We start from the raw sequence: 22,099 nt of genomic DNA, 5'->3' as shown, positions 1-22,099 counted from the left end.
CGCCTATCGGAGTGAGATTTTCACCTATTTTATTCCCTCCCATACAGTAACCGTTCCGATCTTGAACACTGTTGCGCAATACCCCTATCGGGACGTTTCCAGCAGGGACTTTCCGGTAGGGAACTTTCGCAATACCCTTCCAGTTGCTTAGCAACTTGTCACGTGGTTTCAGAGGTCTGAAAGTCTACAGTTTTCAGAAACATTTTCTACAGAATTTTTTCTGAACGACTCTAGTTAACTTGTTCACCCGATAGATAAAATTTTAGTAATTTCCTCTGAACTTAAAATATGTCGGAAGACCATTACTTCAAACAAAATGAGACGTTTCAGATGAATGGTACTGATATCTAAAGTGTTCACTCTTTTATCTCTACGTACAAATGTAGTTCCTAAGTCGTTCTCTACTCTATTCCCACCAACAAAACATTCAATACTCATTTCATTGCGATCTTTATCAATACTTATAATAATATCACAAGTTGTTCTTGTTGTGTCGGAACTGTCAGTTATACATATTGTTTTTTGTTTATTTTGCATGGCCTTAACTCCCAGAAGGCTTTGTGTTTGAGCACATGTTGTTCTGTACTTTGGTGATCGTTACACCGCATTAAAGCTGTTCTCTTAGTACATGCTGTAGTGTCTCCTTGACTCATCCGATACCACATTTTGGCGACGAGGATGGTTGAAGCACACCTCCCACCACCAGCTCCGTTTCTTTCAAGTCCTGGCGACCCACCAATTCCTTGGAAAAGATGGTATGCAAGCTTCAAACTTACATGACGGCCACAGGACTAGACGAGGAAGGAGTAGCAGATGGTAGAAAACGCGCGGTCTTACTCCACTGCTTAGGTGTGGAAGGGCAACGAATATTTCACTCTCTTGGAGACTGTCCGACGTACAAGGATGCTGTGGACAAAATTGAGTCTCATTTTGGTCCACGGAAATCCATAATCGTACAGCGCCATCGCTTCAGGCAAAGAGGCCAGAGACCAGGTGAGTCCACGGCAAGTTATGTCGCTACCCTGAAAGAGCTTGTAGCCCAATGTAATTTTGGCAGCCTCGCCGATGAAATGGTCCGAGACCAGTTAATTGAAAAAACCAACTCAACTCGAGTCAGAGAACGTTTACTGATGGAGCCTGACACCCTAACCCTAGAAAAAGCAGTAACACTTGCTGAGCAGATCGAAAGTGCCCTCGCTGATTCACATGTCATTGGGATTGATTCTACACCCAGTATTAAGCCAATCAAAGTGAAGCAAGAGCCAGAAACAAAAGTACAAGGTGTCTATAAAGGACAATACAACAGGGGTAACAGCCGCCGGAAAACCCGCGAAAAATGGTCTGCAAATGGCGATTCCAGTGATAGGGCCACACAAAGTAAAAATGTTGTTTGCGGCAACTGTGGGGCTGATAGTCATATCACACGTCATCCTACCTGTCCCGCTCGTGGGAAAAAATGCAGTAAATGTCACAAGGTTGGTCACTTTGGACGAGTGTGTAGAAGCTCTGCAACTCGCAGAGTCAGGCAAATCGATACATTGGATGAACCGACTCAAGAGACATATGTTTACACAGTTTCAGGCAGTACACCTGCTGACAGTAAATTTAAGTCCTGTGCTACTACAATAAATGGAGTCAGTCTCAGTTTGATGATCGATCTTGGAGCTAAAGTTTCTATAATGAACGAGAAGCTGTACCAGCAACATTTCAGACACGTCCCACTCACAGCTACAAACCAAGTACTGACTAGCTACACAGGGGATACTATACCGGTTATTGGTATCGCAAAGCTGACTGTGCAGTATGAAGAACAGAGAGTAGACAACTTTCCGTTCTACATAACAAGACAAGGCAGCAACCTCATGGGTATCAACTTATTCAACGCACTTGGATTCCAGATCAGCAGACATGGTATACCAGTGAACTCAATAGGCTCGAAAGTGAAAGACAAGTTTCCTCAGTTGTTTACTGGGCTAGGTAAAATCTCCAGCTCTGTACTGGACAAAGTATAGATACAAGCGTCATGACCGTATCTCAGAAATTGCATCCTCTGCCATTCAGCATCCGGGCTGAAGTTTTGGAAGAACTACACAGGCTATAGAACACGACAACATTGAATAGACTCATCTCCCTGGATTTCAAACCTATGGTAATTCGGCGGAAAACAGGAGGGATTCGCCTATGTATTGATTTACGTGAGGTCAACAAAGCCATTATTCCAGACAAGTACCCATTTCCTGACCTTGGTGAAATGACAACAGAGTTTCATGGATCTACGGTATTTAGCAAACTTGACTTGCGTCGCAGCTACTTACAAGTTCCGCTGGCTGAAGAAAGCAGATACCTCACTGCATTCATAACACATGAAGGCGTCTTCCAGTACAAAAGGATGCCATATGGACTGTCTTCGGCACCAGGAGCTTTCCAAAAGATACTCGCATCAGTGCTAAGTACATGTGGAGGCAATCTACACCGCATCGACGATGTCGCAATACATGGTGTTAATCAGGACAACCATGACGAGAACCTCAATGCTGTACTGAACGAATTGGCAAGGTATAACCTCACCCTCAACGAGGAGAAGTGTGAAATCTCAAAAAGCGAAATAGACTTCGTAGGCTATAGAGTATCAGCTGCTGGGGTGTTGCCACTTCAGTCAAACACAAAAGCTATCATGGACCTACCCGAACCGACAAATGTCAAGGAACTTCAGTCATTCCTGGGCACAACAACTTCTACTTGAAGTTCGTACCCAACTATGCTGATACAGCTGAACCACTTCGCAGGCTACTCCGGAAGGAAGAGACATGGGTCTGGACAGAAACACAGCGTGAGGCATTCAACAACCTGAAGCGACAGATTGCATCACCTCCTGTGCTTGCACATTTCAATCCAGATGCCGAAACTTTTGTGACCACTGATTCTTCTGGTTATGCAGTCGGTGCCGTGTTATCACAATGCGTTAATGGGGAAGAGAAGCCAGTAGCGTTCGCGTCACGAACACTATCTCCAGCTGAGCGTAAATATTCCGCCAGTGAATGAGAAGCATTAGCTTGTGTATATGCATCAGAACATTGGCATATATTGTTGTATGGCCGTAGGTATACACTGCGTACCGACCACGAATCGCTGAAAACACTACTAGCAACGAAAGGATCTGGTCACAAACCTCTACGCATCTACAGATGGACAGATCGTCTGCTGCAGTACAACTTCAAGGTAGAGCACCTACCAGGCAACAAAAACTTTGTCGCAGACATGCTCAGTCGCCTGTCAGCCAAAGATGACTCTGGGGAAGAAGAGTCGGATCAAAACATCCTTGAAATAAATTTGGATAACCTAGTCACACAGACGAACTGCGCACAAGTTCACACACGGATCCAGTGCTGCAGTCAGTCAGGAAGTACATCGTGAACGGTTGGCCTAGAAGTGTCTCGCCAGATTTAAAAGGGTTTGCAAAACTCCAGGACGAACTTACCATATGGGACGACTACTGCATAGCAAGGGGATGTAGAGCAGTTATTCCCAACTCTCTCCAAGAGCGTGTACTCCACATGGCTCATGAAGCTCATCCAGGAATGGTCAGAATGAAGCAACGATGTAGGCAGAATGTTTGGTGGCCGGGTATGGATTCACAGATCGAAGACTTTGTCCGTAACTGTGAAGCATGCGCCATCAGTGGCAAATCGTCAAAACCGTCACATCCACCTCTACAGCCTACTCCCTGGCCAACTAGACCATGGCAATCTATACAGATAGACATCTTGGAGAAGTAGTTGCAGCTCCTCGCAGCCAACGTTTCTTAGTAGTAGTCCACGATCTCCATTCTAAATGGCCGGAGATAGCAACTACAGAAACAGTCACCTCTACTGTGATTATCAAGATTCTTGACGAGCTGTTTGCCAGATGGGGCCTACCTGAATCCATCACTACTGATAATGGTCCTCAGTTCACCTCATATGAATTCGAAAACTACCTCTCATCACTTGGGGTCAAACACAACCTAACAGCACTCTACAATCCACAATGCAATGGAGGAGTGGAACGCCTGAACGAAACTCTGAAGAATGGTCTTAAGGCAAATCTCGCGGAAGGAAAGCCATTCGCAAAGTGTATTCGCACCATACTTCAGAACTATCGAGCAACGCCACATGCAATCACTCAGAAATCTCCTGCAGAGCTAATGATCAATCGTCAGCTACGCTTACCACTTGATCAGCTGAAGCCACCATCAGCGATAAAGAAACAAGAAATAGATGATCTAAAGTCAGAGATCCACCGGCGTCAGCAGAAGATCAAAGCATATACTGATATGAAACGTCATGCTAAATCATCAGCACTTAAGTTGGTGACTTTGTGAGAGTCAAGCGACCTAACCGCAGTCATAAACTATCAGCTACACTTTCAAAACCTCACCGTATCACCAAATCACTAGGGCAGTCAACGTTCAGACTGGATGATGGAACTACATGGAATGTTCGACGGTTATCACGTTCCTATCAACATGCTCCATCCACTGCGACATTTGACTTCAAGTCCACCCACCTGATGGTACCACCAGTTTATCCATCGGAAGGAACATCTACTCATGATCAACAATCTACAGGACGACCTCAACGTACTGTTCGTCTACCAGCGTATTTGAAAGACTATGTTCTTACCTGAGACAGACCTTGATTTGAACTTACTCGGACACTGTACTTCTGATAATAAGTTCATAAATTGTTGTTGATGTTTATTGTGTTTATTCGCGTTATCTGCATGCACATAAAAATATGTATTACTCTGGAGGAGGAAATATGTTGTGTCGGAACTGTCAGTTATACATATTGTTTATTTTGCATGGCCTTAACTCCCAGAAGGCTTTGTGTTTGAGCACATGTTGTTCTGTACTTTGGTGATCGTTACACCGCATTAAAGCTGTTCTCTTAGTACATGCTGTAGTGTCTCCTTGACTCATCCGATACCACAGTTCTGTTATCTGTTTTCATAGCATAATATCCAACCAAATCGTCAAACTCGTCTCCCGTAGCTAACTTTACACATCTAATGAGAACTGTACCATGTTGAAGTATTTTCATATATCAGTCATCTGTTGATTTACAGTCTGTAAAGTTAATTCAGCTGCCTCATCACCGACACTTTTAAGACCCAGTTTCTTTAAAGTTGTGTCCCAAAATAATCTTACTGGAACTCCGCTAGCTGTATACGAGCAATAATTCTCCCCCTCGTTTTCCACCTTCTTAGTGTATTATCTGCCTTCATTATTGTATTAAGAGGACTAATTTTAGGTGAATCGGTATACCAAGAAGTGCAATGTATGGATTCGTAGGAGTAAGCCAACTACGAAAATCTAACAACTTGTACTTGTTAACATTGCTATCGAAATAAATAACATTTGGAGTTCCTGGCAGTTCAGCAACTCCACCACTAATTTCACTATCCAATATATCTAAGATGTTACGCGGTACATTATAAGGCATGAATTTCTGACTAGTCGAATTCCATGTCAGTGCAAAAGGAGTAGGATCATTCGAAGCCTTTGTGGCGTCAATTACGGTTTCATCAATGTCTGTAAGTTCAGAAAATTCTACAGCATGCTCGTGGGGCGCCGCGGCTAAAACGAAATATTTCTCGCGGTCCTTGTAATGAAGGACATAATCCTTATTATGATTAGTAGCTATCTTAGTATTATTGTTCACTTTAACATCACTTAAATCTTCAAGCTCAAGATTTTGTACACGAATTACACCTAGACCGGAGTTACTTGGACCAGACATGATTAACCTATATACAGTGAAAAATAAATAATACCTTGTAATAATATACAACATACAACGATGATCATTGAGATTGAAAGCAAAACAGGCAAACCGGTTACTATGTATTTTAACCCTTGTATTGACATATCACAGTTTACGAAGATAAGACTGCTAGAGTGTGGACTGTACAATTCATGGCATAACATAACATCGACGAATAATGTACTAAAATACCAAGAAGGTGACCAAGCGAAGAAGACTAAATCAATACGACCGGGTAACTACAATATCGATACATTAAACAAAGCAATCGGGTTGAAGCAAAAAATTAATTTTGAAAAACATCTGCCGACAGGCCACGTTCTTCTAACTTTGGCTAAAGATATTAAAGTCTATTTCAATGCCACAGGTAGCTTCGCCAACGTAGTCGGCTTTTCAGATAAACCTGAGAACAACCCCGTGACAAAAAGTACTATGAGTCCAGGTCGAGCAGATTTCTTAACAGTCACTAAATACATAGTTCATTCAGATGTCATTGATGTTACTGGAAGTTATGTTGGCTTGGGCTCTGACGAATACATACAGGGAGTAGTATCAGACTCTTTACGAACACTTCCCATTCAGGATACAAAAGAAATAGGTGAAAAGGTCACCTATAATTTTAAAGACGGCTCAATTTCCATGCCATTGAGAAAAGGTTCAGACCATATGAGTTCAATGCGTATCTGGATAACAGATCAGGATGGAAACATGATCGATTTCAATAACTGGCCAACTAGCTTTTGTATTGAATTATTGTAGTCGTTCCGCCTACCGGTGCGTTCCGAAGGAACCCTATCGGAAGATAAACCATCCCACGACCAATCCTCCAGCAATATAGATCATCTCATATTTTTTTGCTCTTGACTTGGCTGATAATAATCTGAGAATTGAACTGCCCCTTCGGAACGGCTTTGCACCGCTTCTGCTTCTTCTAGGATTTCTGCATCTGTATCTCTTAATTCTGCCGCAGCATGTGCATCCTTTGCCTGATTTTCTCTTTCCCAGTCAGCCTGTAGTAATCTTTTTTCTGACCAGACGTTGCGATCATGTTCAAATTTTTCTAATGCTTTATCATGTCGGACCTTTTCTTCAATAAGAGCATCACCATTACCAGAAAGCTTTTGTCCGATAATATTTCCTCCTGTGAATGCCGTTGCATTTAATACAGCACCGAGAACTGTCATTCCTATAGCTGAAGCCATAGCTAACTGTATATTATTACAAAGTATAAGGTTCTGCAGGAATAATATTTTTCTGTTCAAGGAGATCTTTTGTCGCAACTGCGGCAGCAGTCGCACCGCCTAATTTTGCCAAGCGAGTCAAATTTGGTCGACTTGGATCGCCCATATCCATCTTCAAAAATTTGCTGGAGATCATTAGATATCCCATCGCAAGTCCTGCGATTACAATACCATCGTACATTGTGTTTACAACTGTTTTAGTATCCATGATTGCTGACTAGTATATAAAAATAGAAAAATAAAAATAAAAAATATGGGGGAGTTGGAGAACAGTTTTAACATTAGTCATAATAAATAAAATTATGTATTACTCCATCTCATGCAATGTAGAGGAGCTGGGAACACCCCCCTCCCCTCCCCTCGGAACCCCTGTCGGAACTGTTCTGGAGGGAGCCGCTACGGGCTCTGTTTTTTTCGCTTTCTGAAGCGGTTCATCTTTCCGGAGGGAACAGGGGGTATGCCGAGCACGCCCCCAATATAGCCCTAATGCAGTCAATGAAACTCCCACAATTCCTAAAACAAGATAACATTTATTATACCATTTATTATCGCGTGAGCTATCACACTGTTGTGGCGGTACCCTCCCCCCGGAACAGTCTCGAAAGGGACTCGCTACCGCATCATTCCCCTCCATTGCTTGGCGTTTCTTCCACCTGTTTTCCCTGTTCCATTCCGCTACTCGCTTGCCCGCAGCAACTCTCCCTGGATGCTTCGGCGGTAACGTCATTTTCTCTATGTTGCGCTGTGTCGGAGGTGACGGTGTTGGTGGTAGGATCGTCCCTGACGGAGTCGTTTCCGTTTCCGGTGTGGGCCCCGTTTCCGTTTGCTGAGTCGGAATCGTTTGCGAAGTTGAATCCATTTATTTCAGGTACTATATTAAACCCGATTTTTTTAAAATTTAAATGTTTACCTGTAATTAAACCGGTGGAAATTAGAGCAATCAGGGGCCCCCACGTGTACGCTATCCGCCCTGATAATCGTTTTATTTCACTGTTTAGAATAAAATCCTTTTTAAGATCAGTGGCATAGTTATCTCGATCATCGATTGGAACTACCTGACTGATTGCGCGGGCTCCTAGATCTATGAAACTTTGAGTGATGGTATCACTTATAAGAGAACTGTATTTCGCTTCGTACATTTTGAAGGCTTTATCCACCGTTTCATCTTTCCATTTTTCTACGTCAACAACTGTAATCTCCTTACCAAAAATAACTTGCTTTGACCACTTGCGATGACACAGAGTATTTTTTCCGTTTCGTCTCTATTATGGATCGAGCGTCCGACGCTGCGGTTGGCTCTTCGGAATGCGCTGCCATATTTGCCGCTGCCGATGACTTTATTAAATTCTCCATTGTTTGCAGTATGTTATCTATTCTTAGTAAAAAATAAAAAATTCGTTTAAACCTGAATCCGAAATAAAGTATTAACATAGTCTGGAATGTTAGTACCCCTAACGTACCGACAGGGATTCCGGGAAAATTCTCCTCCATTTAAATCTATATGTATATAGAAACACGAATAATGAGTACAGACCTATTCCCAGTTGCTTTTCAATTGAATAAGACGAGCGTACCGACAGTACAGCATGCTGATATTCCTACCAAACCGAATGGAGGAATAAAACCTATTCTCATGGACTTAGAAATATATGTAACGCCGACAGATAAATTTACTTTTCATCCTCAGGATGTGTTCAAAGATAACGTAATCACTCATCGATCAGCGAAAGAAAGTAATGTCTGGCTGGGCAGCCCGCATATGAAATACTGGGACCAGCAACTGAATTTCGCTGTATGGTGCAGCACTACTGGTTGTGGTATATCATTCGCCCATCTCTTTGATAAGAAATTTCCGCCACAAATACGATCATTCTGCCGTTTCCATGTATATTTTACAATACGTCGTATTCTTCATGAAATGGGCGTTGCACTTCCAGACGATACCCCCACCTTCAAAGCGGGCGACAATCCATACAATCTCGTCCAATATGAACTTCTATGTACAGAATTTGGAAATATAAACCCAACGAAGTCCGACTTTCGTTATCGAAAAGGTCAAAATAAGGGTCTTGGTTATGGATATGAATATTACACTAATCGTGGGCCTGTTCGACAGCCAAAAGCGATATACAACGGTCATGACTTTTTCCTCTCCGCCGACGGAGGCGTTTTCTATACACATACAATTTTTGGAAAGAAAAAACATATACTGCCCGACAAAGAACGACCGCACTACTATTTCTTCCGAAATGATGGATCGGAGGGACAATACAATAGTTTCATCCCTCTGAAGGGAGACTCGGGTCTAACAAAGGCCGGTCTCGCTCGCCTCAACGAAAGTCTTGAAGCCTACGTATATTGTATACTCGGCGCACAAGCTAATATTTGTAGTACCATAGTCGGCGATACTGGCAGTGCAGAGCAAGTCCGAAAAGAATTCGGTGTTCTCCTCGAAGATGAAATTCGTAATACAGACAAAGTAATCAGTTATAGGCGATATCAAGACACAATAATGAATACTGGCGTCAAACTTGATATGGCAGTCTCACCAAATTTACTTCTCTTACCGTCTGAAATGGTCATTCTTTCGGGCCCGGCAATCTCGGGTTATAATAATGAATTGCAATACGCAACAGAATCTATGACCTTCGGGGTGAATGGTGATATAAACACGGAAGTTCGAGAAAGTGCTATACATGAGATGGAAGGAGGGGAGGATCCTGTGAAGTGGCAGGACGAGCCCGAAGCGTTCCGAAGGGGAGCGACTGATACGAGTCGGGGGGATCCCCCTCCCCTCCCCTCCCCTCCCCTCCCCCCGGAACGGGCAGCATCTGCAGACCCTATTCACGAATTCGGCAAAATTGGTTTGTTATCTTTAGCAATATTCATTACTATTGTAGGTACTGGAATAAAGTCACTAAATATATAGTTCATTCAGATGCTGTCGATGTGACTGGAAATTATGTTTCATCTAACTCGAACCAGTAACTTAAAAGAACTAGAAGAGATTCATTAATTTACAGTATATAGATCCAGAGGAAATGTCAATATACGCTACCCCGCCATTCAACATGATTATAAATGGACCAACAGATTCTGGCAAAACAGAATTTATGTTGGATCTCCTCACTGGTCTGTACTTAAGGAAATTCGAATATGTGATATTCATTTGCCCGACATTCATGATTAATAAAACGTATAATAGAAGATTCATTTTCACCAATGACAACGTATTCGTGTTTCCGGTCGGACCTGATGCTGTGAATGATACACTAACCTACGTACGGAACGAATGGGCCGGTACGAAAACTTTAATAGTACTCGACGACTGCGCCTGGTCCAAAGATATGAAGAAGCGCAGTGATGTTTTAGTCCAACTTGGTTTCAGCGCAAGACACTACGGACTATCTGTCTGGGTTCTGACTCAGCAATATACTAGTATTAGTAAACCATTCAGGGAAAACATAAAGATGTTAGTACTATTTTACACACCGAACAAGATAGACAACAAAACTATTATAAAAGAACATGGAATGGAGATGACAGAACGGGAAGCCGTGGGCCTAATCAAGCAATTGAAAAGGATACAATTCAGTAAACTAGTATTTAATTTTCAGCATCCGTACGGCATAAAATTATTCGTATAATATAGCAATTATGGAAGCTGAAGGAACTCTTAGAGAATTATATTACAACCCGAAAACTGGTTTTGGAGGTGTACAAAAATTGTATGACGCAGCACGGGCCAGCGGACTCCACGTTACTAAGAAAGAGGTGCAGGACTGGTTAAAAACTCAGCTAACCTATAATCTACATAAACCGGTCCCTCGTACTCGTGGCGCGTTCCGGAGGGGCCGGCCTGTTTTCGTAACATCGATAGACTCTCAATGACAAGCGGATCTCGTGGAATTCCCTCCCCCGTTCGCAAAAGAGAACCGTAACATTCGATACATGCTAACAGTAATCGATGTGCTCAGTAAATACGCATGGGCCAGGCCGATACAGTCAAAAACGGCGGATGATACGTTGCAGGCGCTACAAGACGTGATTAAGAAATCCGGGAGAAGGCCCGACAAACTTCAGACAGATGAGGGGCGGGAATTTACTAATCGAAAAATGCAGGGGTGGCTCCAGGAGTCAGGCATTCATTGGTTTCACACCTACAGTGACAAAAAAGCTAGCGTCGTTGAACGTTTTAATCGGACTCTTAAGACGATGATGTGGAAATACTTTACATATAAACAGACACGAGAATGGCTTTCTATTCTACCAGAACTTCTTGAGAATTACAATAACACCGTACACGGAAGTATCAAAATGAAACCAGGGACGTAACAGAGGAGAACGATTGGCAGGCATTTTATACACTATTCGGTCCTGAGTTGGCAGCCGGGGGAGTTGACCCTGAATTCAAGCCGGGAGAACGGGTTCGAATTACAAAATACAAGACCACTTTTAAGAAAGGATATTTACCAAATTGGACAGAGGAGATTTTCGTAGTTTCAAAAGTGGTGTACGCAGCTGGACTAGGAACACCACCAGTTTACAAAATAAAAGATCTGAATGGAGAGGAAATACTCGGCACTTTCTACTCCGATGAACTTCAGAGCGCCCTTTCGGAACGGGGAGCCGACGAGCTGTACAGAGTAGAACGAATTTTGAAGACGAAAAAAATTAGAGGAAAGAAATATTATCTGATAAAATGGCGCGGCTATCCAGAAAGTTTCAATAGTTGGGAGCCAGAGGAAAATGTTATTAGAACTTCGTAACGTTCCGAAGGAGTACTTCGTAAGTTCCTGTGCTGGTACTTGTCAAGTACTTATGAAGTACTTCGTAAGTTCCTGTGCTGGTACTTGTCAAGTACTAACGATAGTATTTACGAAAGTTATTCAGTAAGTATCTTGAAAGCTGAAAGTGACAGCTTACCATTATTCTTCCAACCACCTGGCCAAGTATTTATCATGTACTGTCGTAAGTAATGTTCACTTATTGCATCTTTTTCGGCAGTATGTGGATGAGGTGGTATCTCAGTTCCTGAACATATTAAGTTTGCAAGATCTTCAAAACGACTTCTCATGTTACCACAGTCCGTTCTCTCGAGTCCCCCTTTTTCAGCTTTATCGATAAGTTCTGGTTGAAGTATAATGTACACAACTGACATGAGCCATAGACAAGTAACTTCAAAGTCCCCCCTTTTCATAATGTCAAGTGCTCGTAGGTCAAACGGAGCATTATAAGCACACACAGATTCACAAGCGTTAAGAAGTTTGTGTAGGTTCTTGAGTGAGACTCGAGGTTGTTTTAGTTGTTCTTCACAAGGTGGGAAGTACGCTTTTTCAAGTTCCTCCTTGCTGAAACCGTCTATTAAAAATCCCTGGCTGCCGCCGCTCCATGCAATTCCAAAGTCAAAAGCTCGTGGATATTCTACTGGTCCGACTGTCTCGGTATCAATTGTTGGATTAAGTATATTATTGAGAACGAGGGGCGTAAGAGCGTTCCGAATTACCAAACATGGAAGCCTGTAGTCGTGGCAAATTTCTAAGAAAGTCTGTTTGAACTTGTTGTGAATCTCTTCTAGTTCTTTTAAGGCGGTTATTTCGTACGACCTGGCTCGAGTCAACACATTCCGCCTGCAATAATCCCAGGGCATATCTTTGAATATGATAATTGAATATGTAATGAAACTATGTAAATGGTCGAATGCTCTAGAAACAATCTTTTTTTCTTCCGCTGCCACGCCCCGGATTCTAGAAAAAGTTAGATGTTGAATTATGGAAGAGTCACAAATAATGTAGCGTTCCGAAGGGAGGGAGATCCTCCTCCTCCCAGCCTGACATTGTAAACTAAGCGTATGTTCTATAAACTGGTTCTGAAAATCGGCAATCGAAACGTGGCGCCCATTATAAAAGTCGGCAATGTTGCTGGAAAAACTAGTGTCAAATTCTGGTACGTGAGTCTCCGCCAAATTTATTGCATCGTAACTCTTACCACTTCCAGTTGGTCCATTTATGAATATGTATGACATTTTGGGATACTATATCATAGAAAAAATTTTTTTTAAATTATTTTTTATTAAGATATATACGATAAGACAATGACAATCCTTTCTATTTCAACTGCAATAAAAATACTTGAAACCGGAGAAGAGAATATTCAAAGAGAGAATATTCAAATCAGTGACGGCAAACTCATATTTGGTGAATCTTTGGTAGATCCTTTCATATATGTAGACAGTGAGCTGGAAGTAGTTTTCAACATCGGACCTAAGTACGGTTCTAAAGATCCTGCTACATGCGATGGGGTGTGTGTCCGTTGGCAACCGAGTCTTCAAAAGTTTACTGATTTAATAATATTCCGTACCCTAGGTGAAAGTTTCGATGCAAGCACTGCTAAAAGTTATGCTGCAAGCCTGGCCGCTCACTCCAAGAATACTACTGGATTTTACAATCCATCTAAAGTGTATCAGAAGCGAGGGAGCGGGGCGCAGCCAGTTGCGTATTTTAAATTTCAGTTTAAAAGAGGGCCTCATGATTTCGCTACATGTATTGATATGGTTAAAGAAATTGACTGTGCTTTTAAAACAGTGAGTCCATTGCCAGTCCGAGAAAATCCTGCTATTGTACCTCGTAATATCAGGAAAGGTAGTAAGATAGAATTCTTAGCATTTAAACCGCGCTTAAGTAAGCGTGCTCTTTCTTTCACTGTTGAGAGGTTATTTTGTGCTGCGCCTAATAAACCAGAAATTCAAGATGCGGAAGAACTAGTCGACTTAGAAAGATTAGGTGAGATATATAAACAAATAAATGCTGACAAAAATATTATAGTGGATTTTGATGACCTATCATAGAATAATTATTTTTTTCATTTTAAAAATTTTTAGGATAGTATATATCATAAAGATGGCCCGTCGATTACATACAGCATTCAAGGGAGCAGTTTTTACGAAAAGAATTTCCTGAGTCAAGCGAGTCAAGGATATCGGGGAGCTGGTGGATATTGAAGGTATGGCCAAAGGGGGAAAGATGTACTCTGTTTATACTGAAATGGAAGTCAAATTATCGGATCCGAAAACTGGTAATACACAAATCGTACATTGCATGTTAAATTAAAAGATACATACACAAAAGATGTAAGAGGGGCGGATGTGGGGCAACAATTAATAGATCGCTACGACCTTATGCTTGAAACAATTGAAAATGTTGAGGGTTCTGGCCTCGTTCTCGAGGAGATACTTAATTTTGAAGTAATTCTAGTAGAAGTTTTACTCGGGGCTGGCCCGGAACGGATTCAACTTCCTGGATGGTTAAAAAATAAGCATTGTGTTAGCGAACTTATTCTACCGGTGGGGGCCGAGAATTGTTTTCAGTATGCTGTCGTAGCAAGTATAAAGTTGAGCGATCCCGAGTTTCGTGAAAAGAGGGGTGGTCAGGTAAGGAGAAAATGGAATACGTACGCCCCATTTATGGCTGACTACTGTTGGGAAGGTATTCCCTTTCCTACGCCCGCCGATCTGACTGTATTCAGGCGCTTCGAGCAGCAAAATCCGAGCACGAAACTTCAAGTGTTTCAGATCTATGAGTCCGATCCCGACCCGTCAGACATAACTGTGTTATATAGCGGAGCCGAGGGGGGAGCGGGACGGGTAGCAAATATATTACTGATAGTTGGTGGGGAGGGAAGAACCCGGGGTCACTTCGTGCCAATTACTTCGTTAAATCGTCTTCTTAATTCTAATACTAATCGTAAGAATAAGCACAGAAGTAAGTGTATTTGTCTGGTTTGTAAAAGAGGTTTTAAGTCAACAGAAGAATTAGAAGAACATCAGGTATACTGTGGAACAGACACCGCCCAGCCAGTTTTTCCTAAGGAAGTATGTCAATTCGAAGGACATCGGAAGAAGGTCCCCGCCCCCTACGTCGTCTATGCAGATACTGAGGCAATTATTGAGAAGGGGACCGGTCGACATATTCCAATTTGTCTTTCGTATGTTATGGTGGAACGGGGGTGGGGGGTTCCTTCGGAACAGCGGCCAAAAGTTTATGGTAAAAGAACATTCACAGGTCTCTCCTGTGTTACAGAATTTCTAAAGGATATGAAAGAACGGGCCGAGTATTATTCGAAATCGTATTATTGGAAAATAATACCGATGAAAGATCCTTCTAATTACGACAATCCAGTCTGTATTGCATGTGGAGAGCCGGCAGGATACCGAGTAGCGAGGGAGGGGGCAACCTTCTATTGCGAGGGATGCCGGCCGTCGAGAACCATTCCTATCTACTTTCACAACCTCAAGGGATACGATGGTTCTTTTATTTTGAAAGAATTACATGAAATAGATGATGGTCCCGGACAAGAGCCAAATATAATAGCTAAGACGAGCAATGGTGGAATTATGGGCCTCTCGAAAACATTTATTTTTCACGCCTCAATTGTTGTTGATGGGAAGAGGGAGATAAAGAAACGTTTCTTTTCTATAAAGTTTATGGACAGTGCTCAGTTGATGATGGGGTCATTGGCGAAGTTGGCAAAAACTGTGCCGGAGGATGGGTGGACGGTACCACTTTCGTACCCGGACATTCAAAGGGCGAAAGGTTTCTTCCCCTACGAATATTTAGACTCGGTTGACAGACTAGAAGAGGAGGAGCTCCCGGAGAGGGGGGAATTTTATAGCGAATTGACGGAAGAGGGGATTTCAGAGTCCGATTACGAACATGCTTTGCGAGTATGGGACGAAGTTGAATGTAAGACGATTCGTGATTATATGGAATTCTATTGTGAGACTGACGTTCTACTTCTTGCAAATATATTCGAAAATTTCCGCGACACATGTTTAAGGGCATATAAGTTAGATCCGGCCCATTACATGTCAGCGCCCGGCTTGACATGGGATGCTATGTTACTTTACACGGGTAATAAATTTAAACTCATTCAAGATGCTGAGCAGATGAATTTCATTCAGAGGGGAATTAGAGGCGGTATCAGCCAGTGTAATATTCATTATTTACAGACAAATCATCCAGCTTATGCAACAGATGAGCCTGATGGGGCCGCTGGTGGGAACTGGGATCCAGAGAAGCCGGTGACCGAAATAAAATATCTCGATGCTAATAATCTTTACGGCTGGGCAATGAGTCAGGCAATGCCTACGGGCGGACTTCATTGGATGACGAGGGAAGAGTGGGATGAATGGGAAGAAGGGGGCGGAGCCGGCGGAGCTGGTTCCGGAGGGTGGGGACCTGGCGCCACCTTTCCACCAAGTTTTCTAGAAGTAGACTTAGAATATCCGGTCGAATTACATAAAGAACACAGCGATTTGCCATTAGCACCGCATCACTATGAATTTCCTGATAGGCAGGGCACTCGACTGATTACAAGTGTGTTGGACAGAAAGCGGTACGTCTTACACTACAAGTTGCTGGAATTCTATCTTCGGATGGGAATGAGATTAAAAAAGATTTATCGGGTGCTTGCTTTCGATGAGACTCCGTGTCTCAAACAATATATTGACTTTAACACTGAAATGAGGACAAAGGGGACGACAGATTTTGAAAAGAATTTCTATAAGCTGATGAATAACGCGATGTTCGGTAAGACGATAGAGGATGTTCGAAAGTACAGAGACTTTAAATTTGTTTCGGACCGGAACGGTACGGATAGTGGTCGTAAAAAGATTGAGAAGTATAATCCAAAGACGAAACATACAACTTTCATAACTTCCAAAAAGGATGGAGATTCCTGCGACAGTGTCCTACTGGAACTGAAAACGGATGAGCATAGATATGTAAAACCAGTTTTCATCGGCGCCGCAGTACTGGAACTTTCTAAGCTGCTTATGTATGAGACGCATTACAATTACTTTCGAAAGCGGTTCCCTGGAATACGATTAGCCTACATGGATACTGACAGTTTTGTTTACAGTGTGCCCCTCCCGGACCCGGACATAACTTTCAATGATATAGTTCGGGAAGATGTGGAAAAGAATGGTAAGGAGTCGATCTACGATACTAGTGGGATGAAAGATGAGATGGGAGTTCCGAAGATTAATAAAAAAGTGATAGGTAAATTTAAAGATGAGTTGAATGGTGTACCTATTCTTGATTTTGTCGGCATACGCTCGAAAGTGTATGCTTTTCGAACTCCAACTTCCGAGACGAAAAAAAATAAAGGGATAAAAGATGTTTGTGTTAGAAAACATTTGAACTTTGAAGACTATAAGGATCTGTTTAAAACTAGGAAGGAGCCCGAGCAGGCACAATTTGTACAGTTTGTACGGAAAAAGGCTGGAGAAATCCGTAGTGAAAAGCGTAGTAAAATCATGATGGCGCCAAATGATATCAAGCGTATGCAGTTATGCGATCTGGACACGGGCGAATGGCTGGCAGAAACATGGCCGATAGGAATGACCTACGTTACGGTTTAATATTGTAAAGACTTTAATCTACTATTTTCAACAGATACCTGGGCATCACTGATAACATAAACGTGGGCAAATATATTATCATTGTGAGCGTCATCGCCACCCCACGAGGCATCTTTCTTCAGGATCTCAAGCTGTATTCCGTCCTTTGTGTTCATTACTCTAAGACCATTTCCATGAAATTCAATATCTTTAAAACTACGCAGATCGATAAACAGACAGAATTTATTCTTCAAATAATCGACCTCATCTATATCAATTTCACACCAATCTTTATCTTCAGCAAAATACCGTCGTGTTTCTTTCCAAAATTGTCTTGGTATCATCTTCTGAGCGTACACTTTATTTGCAATGCCTTCGATTGATACAGACACAGATTCAATGGAGGGGTTAAAGAAAAGTTCACTGTTCAGTTCTGACTGATTCTGATTTTTAGTGAAGAGTAATAAGATACCTCTAATGCTACGTCGTGGCACATTTATATTTTCATTGATAACCGTGTCCGATTCTTTGAATGGTATTATTCTAGAATAATGTATATGCTCGTAAAGGTAACTTTTTCCACCGTTGTAATAACCAGCAGTTGACCCCGCGAGTTCGGGGTCAGTTATTGTTTCGTATTCCATTTGAATGTTTTTTAATTTATAATTGGCTGTAACAACCTGATTACTAACAAGTAATTGGGAGGCGGGTGCCAACGTAATTTCCCATTCAATATGACTCCCTAACGCTTTTGGATATGCAACTCCATGACCTGTTATTAGGGGGTGAGTGAGACGAATAGCATATTTTGTTTTATATGTGTCGAAAAGTAACTTATCGTTCACGACGGCGGCATCTGCATCGGTCGCACCGCTTCTTAATTTTCTTAGATTTTCGTTCTGAATTCCGTACAGTGTCATGTTCGATCTCTCCTTTTTATGTTTGAAGAGATCGCGATAACATTCAATGAGGTTATATTTGTTCAAATTGAAAAGTGGCTGACCCTCAAATTTGAGAACCATACGCTCCCACCAAATTTTTTGCAACATTTTGAACTACTCGGTTATATTCATCTCCCATTACTTCGAGATCAAAAACCAGGTCGAAAGTATCTGGAACTAGTACTACTCCGCTTTCTAACTTTGGACATCGTATGTTAAGTGTCTGGCCTGGATCTGCCACAGTTGGATTATGAGCAATCACATGATGAGTTCTTTCTGGACTTCGTTCCCTCGGTATTCGGTTGCTGAAAGTCGGTAATAATGATCTATCGTACCCCATTTTTGTGTAATGTATATAGTAGAAGAAAAAAGAAATTACAGTTGAAAAGAAAATTAAGTTTCACTTCGTGTATATAATGACTTAGAAGAAAAAATCACATCTTTACATAAATATTTCCGTCTGCCTGAAAGATAAATCGATTGCCTGTGTCGCGAATCAATCGAAGAACCCAATATTCTTGGAGATGTTGGACTTCCATTTCATCATTGTCAATCTCCTGAAAGACGTTTATGAATTCTAGTCGCTTAAAGAAGTTAGTCTTTTGACATTCTTTAATGAAAGCTAAAATGTTATGATACAGATTATCATCTTTGAGTCGGACACCTGGATTTGCTCGAAGGATATGGCGATTTACCCGCCGAAGTTTGCACCATTCCAATTCGACAGAGAAACCAAACAGGTCTTTATTTTTAGAAAGAAACTTTGCAATATTCTTTTCACCAAACATGCGGGGCCATATATTAGTACATAATTTTATTTATAATGACTAATGTTAATCCAGTCAAAAATATCCATAGCTGTTCTCCAACAAATCCGACCACCGATCCTGCTGTTTTTAATAGAAAACTGACAAGGGAGCCGATTAAACCTGGTATTGCAGCAGCACTTTTTGCGGCCAATGTTTTTAACCATTCGCCAAATTGCTTTACAATTTCTTTCGCTTTTGTATATACTTTGGGCGGACCTGAACCTCCTGCGTTTGCTCCAGTTCCTGCTCCCGCTCCTCCTCCTCCTCTAGTCACAGCCAGGGCAATTGTTGATATTGCCATTCCAAGGGCAGTCAGTATTGCAGCGATTGTTATACCATTTCGTTTAAATAACTCTGTCAGCTTCAGCCTGAGTGACAATTCTGGATCGGAAATTACATCACGAAGAGACCTAGTCGTAGCCAGACTTTCACGTGCCCCGCTAATCTTACCATTTTCGTATTCAATTCGATTGTCAATTTTAGCTTCTCTTGTTATGAGTTCAGCTAGTAGTTTCTCGGCTTTTTCTTTTGCTTGGGTGTGATCTTTAGGAATTTCCTTTAACTGTTTTTCAACTTCTCTTTTCTCTAGCCTTATTTTAACTTTTTCATTGTTAAGGTCGCTAATACGCATATTCGCAATCTTTAATTCATCATTAATAGCTCTATATTCTGGGTTTAGATTGTTCCGTTGTTCGATTTTATTTCAAAAGCTTGTATTTTATCTGCATTACCAGAAGCATCTTGTCGTAAGAATGTCAGTTCATCTTTGTATACACCCATGTCTTCTGCGTCATCTTCTCAGCCGGTATTTTATCGTTTTTCACATCTTCAGAATACAATGTTGAACTAACAAATTCGGGCTCTGCGCTGCTCCCCCTCAAACTGTATACTTTACTTACAAATTCATATCCTCCTTCTTCTCTTTTTACTGTCTCGAGTGATCTAAATCCACGTCCTGTAGTTTTTGATAGCCTGAGGTTTTTATAATACAGCTTTCCGTCCCTAATTTTGCATTAGTAATCAATTCAATTCGTGCTGCTTCATCGGTAATATTATTCTCATCTAAGAATTGTTCAGCCATTTGTATTTCAATTGTTACTCTATATCTAGTCGAAGGATCTACCTGCGGGCTCCGCGCGCTTGAGCTAGCAAGGAAAGGATCAGCTTCTGCAAGGGCATTATCTTCTATATAGAATGTTTCAGTAGCATCATCATCATCATTTAAATTTGCATCATCGAAATCCTGGAGTGGTATATCTTCTCCTCCTTCTGCCATATTGTATTTCTATATTACTACAATTATTTTTTATCATCCCTTACATATACAGTAAAAAATGCACATCTCAGTTGTTGAAAGCGTTGAACAATTGGCCGACTATATCGAAAGAACTAGCGCCGCATATCGACGAAGTTATAAATTGATGGGACGAATTGATATGGCTCTTAATATTACTAAAGGAATTCTTGTAAGTTCTGCTGTAATAGCGGCAATTCCGACAGTTCCAGTTCTTTTAGCTCTAACTCCTATACCAGGTGTTATTATTGATGTGGTACAAGGAAAAACAGGAGTATCAAAAAGAAGAGAGAAATATAAACATTATTACGTTCAATATAAACAGCTGCTTACACAAATACAAGAAAAAGGTGCAACAACAGAAAACGGGTCAGAACTTATTCAGGACATATTTCATCAGGCGCTAGAAATTCAAAAACAAGAAGGATTTAGTCCACCTCTGGAAAGATACCTAAGACATTATGGATTGAATGGATATGAAAGTTAGATTCAGAAAAAATTCTGTAGAAAATGTTTCTGAAAACTGTAGACTTTCAGACCTCTGAAACCACGTGACAAGTTGCTAAGCAACTGGAAGGGTATTGCGAAAGTTCCCTACCGGAAAGTCCCTGCTGGAAACGTCCCGATAGGGGTATTGCGCAACAGTGTTCAAGATCGGAACGGTTACTGTATGGGAGGGAATAAAATAGGTGAAAATCTCGCTCCGATAGGCGTAGGAAAAACAAATTCACACAACCAGAAAACGAGTATATACTTACATCCAGAAGACAAAAAATCAGCACTGGAACGGGCACTGGAATCCTTAAGGAGTGTACAGAGCTGCAGCACAGTCGGAATCTATCTAACAAATGATCCGACAGATGTACTGATAGTGAGTCATAGCTACTGTATTGCGCAAGTCCAGGACCCGTATATAGGTCAGGGTCACACTTCAGTTACATGGATGGTTAATTTTTCCTGCGCTCCCTTTAGATAAATGAACAAAATGGTGTAAAAATTCTTATTTGTCACAAAAAGGAATAATACCTTACTACTGTCATACATCCAGGGACATCTCCAGTGGTTAGCTAGCTCGCGGTCCCTAAACCGACAGCTGTCGACTAACCTCTCAGAGATCTCACATCGAAATCTTGTGTACCGTGACAGCCAACGTCTGTGTATGGCGACCCGGACAGGAGCGGACAGCCAATGATGACGCCACGGTTGCCAGGACTGCATATGTGAGTGGCACAAGATATCACTTGTCGGCAGCGGAAATGATCTCGCATCTTCTTCAAACATGGTATACATTATTGGCGCTGTAGGTAGGATACCGTTTTCACCAAGGACAAGATAATTGCAACATATCTTCCGTTGTTTGAAGACTTTTTTGAGACTTCAAAGACATAATGTGAGTTAGCCAGACGATCCAGTGTTTGGGAAGAGCATAATTTAAATTTTAATTCATATAGACTTATCGAGTAATATCTTTCACTATTTTCATTTCCAGTCATCGGAATTCGAAACTTAAGTTCATAGTACAGTCAACATTTTTTTTAATCTTTTCTCATTTTTATCGATTACACTGGATTTTACATACAGGACAACTTGCACAAAGGAAATGAGACGTGC

At 41.6% G+C, this 22,099-nt stretch overlaps 1 protein-coding gene across 1 annotated transcript; it reads left to right on the top strand.

Annotated features, from left to right (window-relative positions):
• The first annotated feature begins 752 nt into the window (after positions 1 to 752).
• LOC139118111 (uncharacterized) lies at positions 753 to 2,012 on the top strand. Its single transcript, XM_070681405.1, has one exon. It carries the CDS (start codon positions 753 to 755, stop codon positions 2,010 to 2,012), a length of 1,260 nt encoding a protein of 419 aa, XP_070537506.1.
• Positions 2,013 to 22,099: the final 20,087 nt, after the last annotated feature.

Source organism: Ptychodera flava, chromosome 19 (assembly GCF_041260155.1).
Source record: "Ptychodera flava strain L36383 chromosome 19, AS_Pfla_20210202, whole genome shotgun sequence".
NCBI classification, from domain to species: domain Eukaryota; kingdom Metazoa; phylum Hemichordata; class Enteropneusta; family Ptychoderidae; genus Ptychodera; species Ptychodera flava.
This window is presented reverse-complemented; position numbering and strand designations above follow the sequence as displayed.

Coding starts and splice junctions, on each gene's coding strand:
- LOC139118111 (XM_070681405.1), top strand. CDS start 753: ATGGTATGCAAGCTTCAAACTTACATGACGGCCACAGGACTAGACGAG.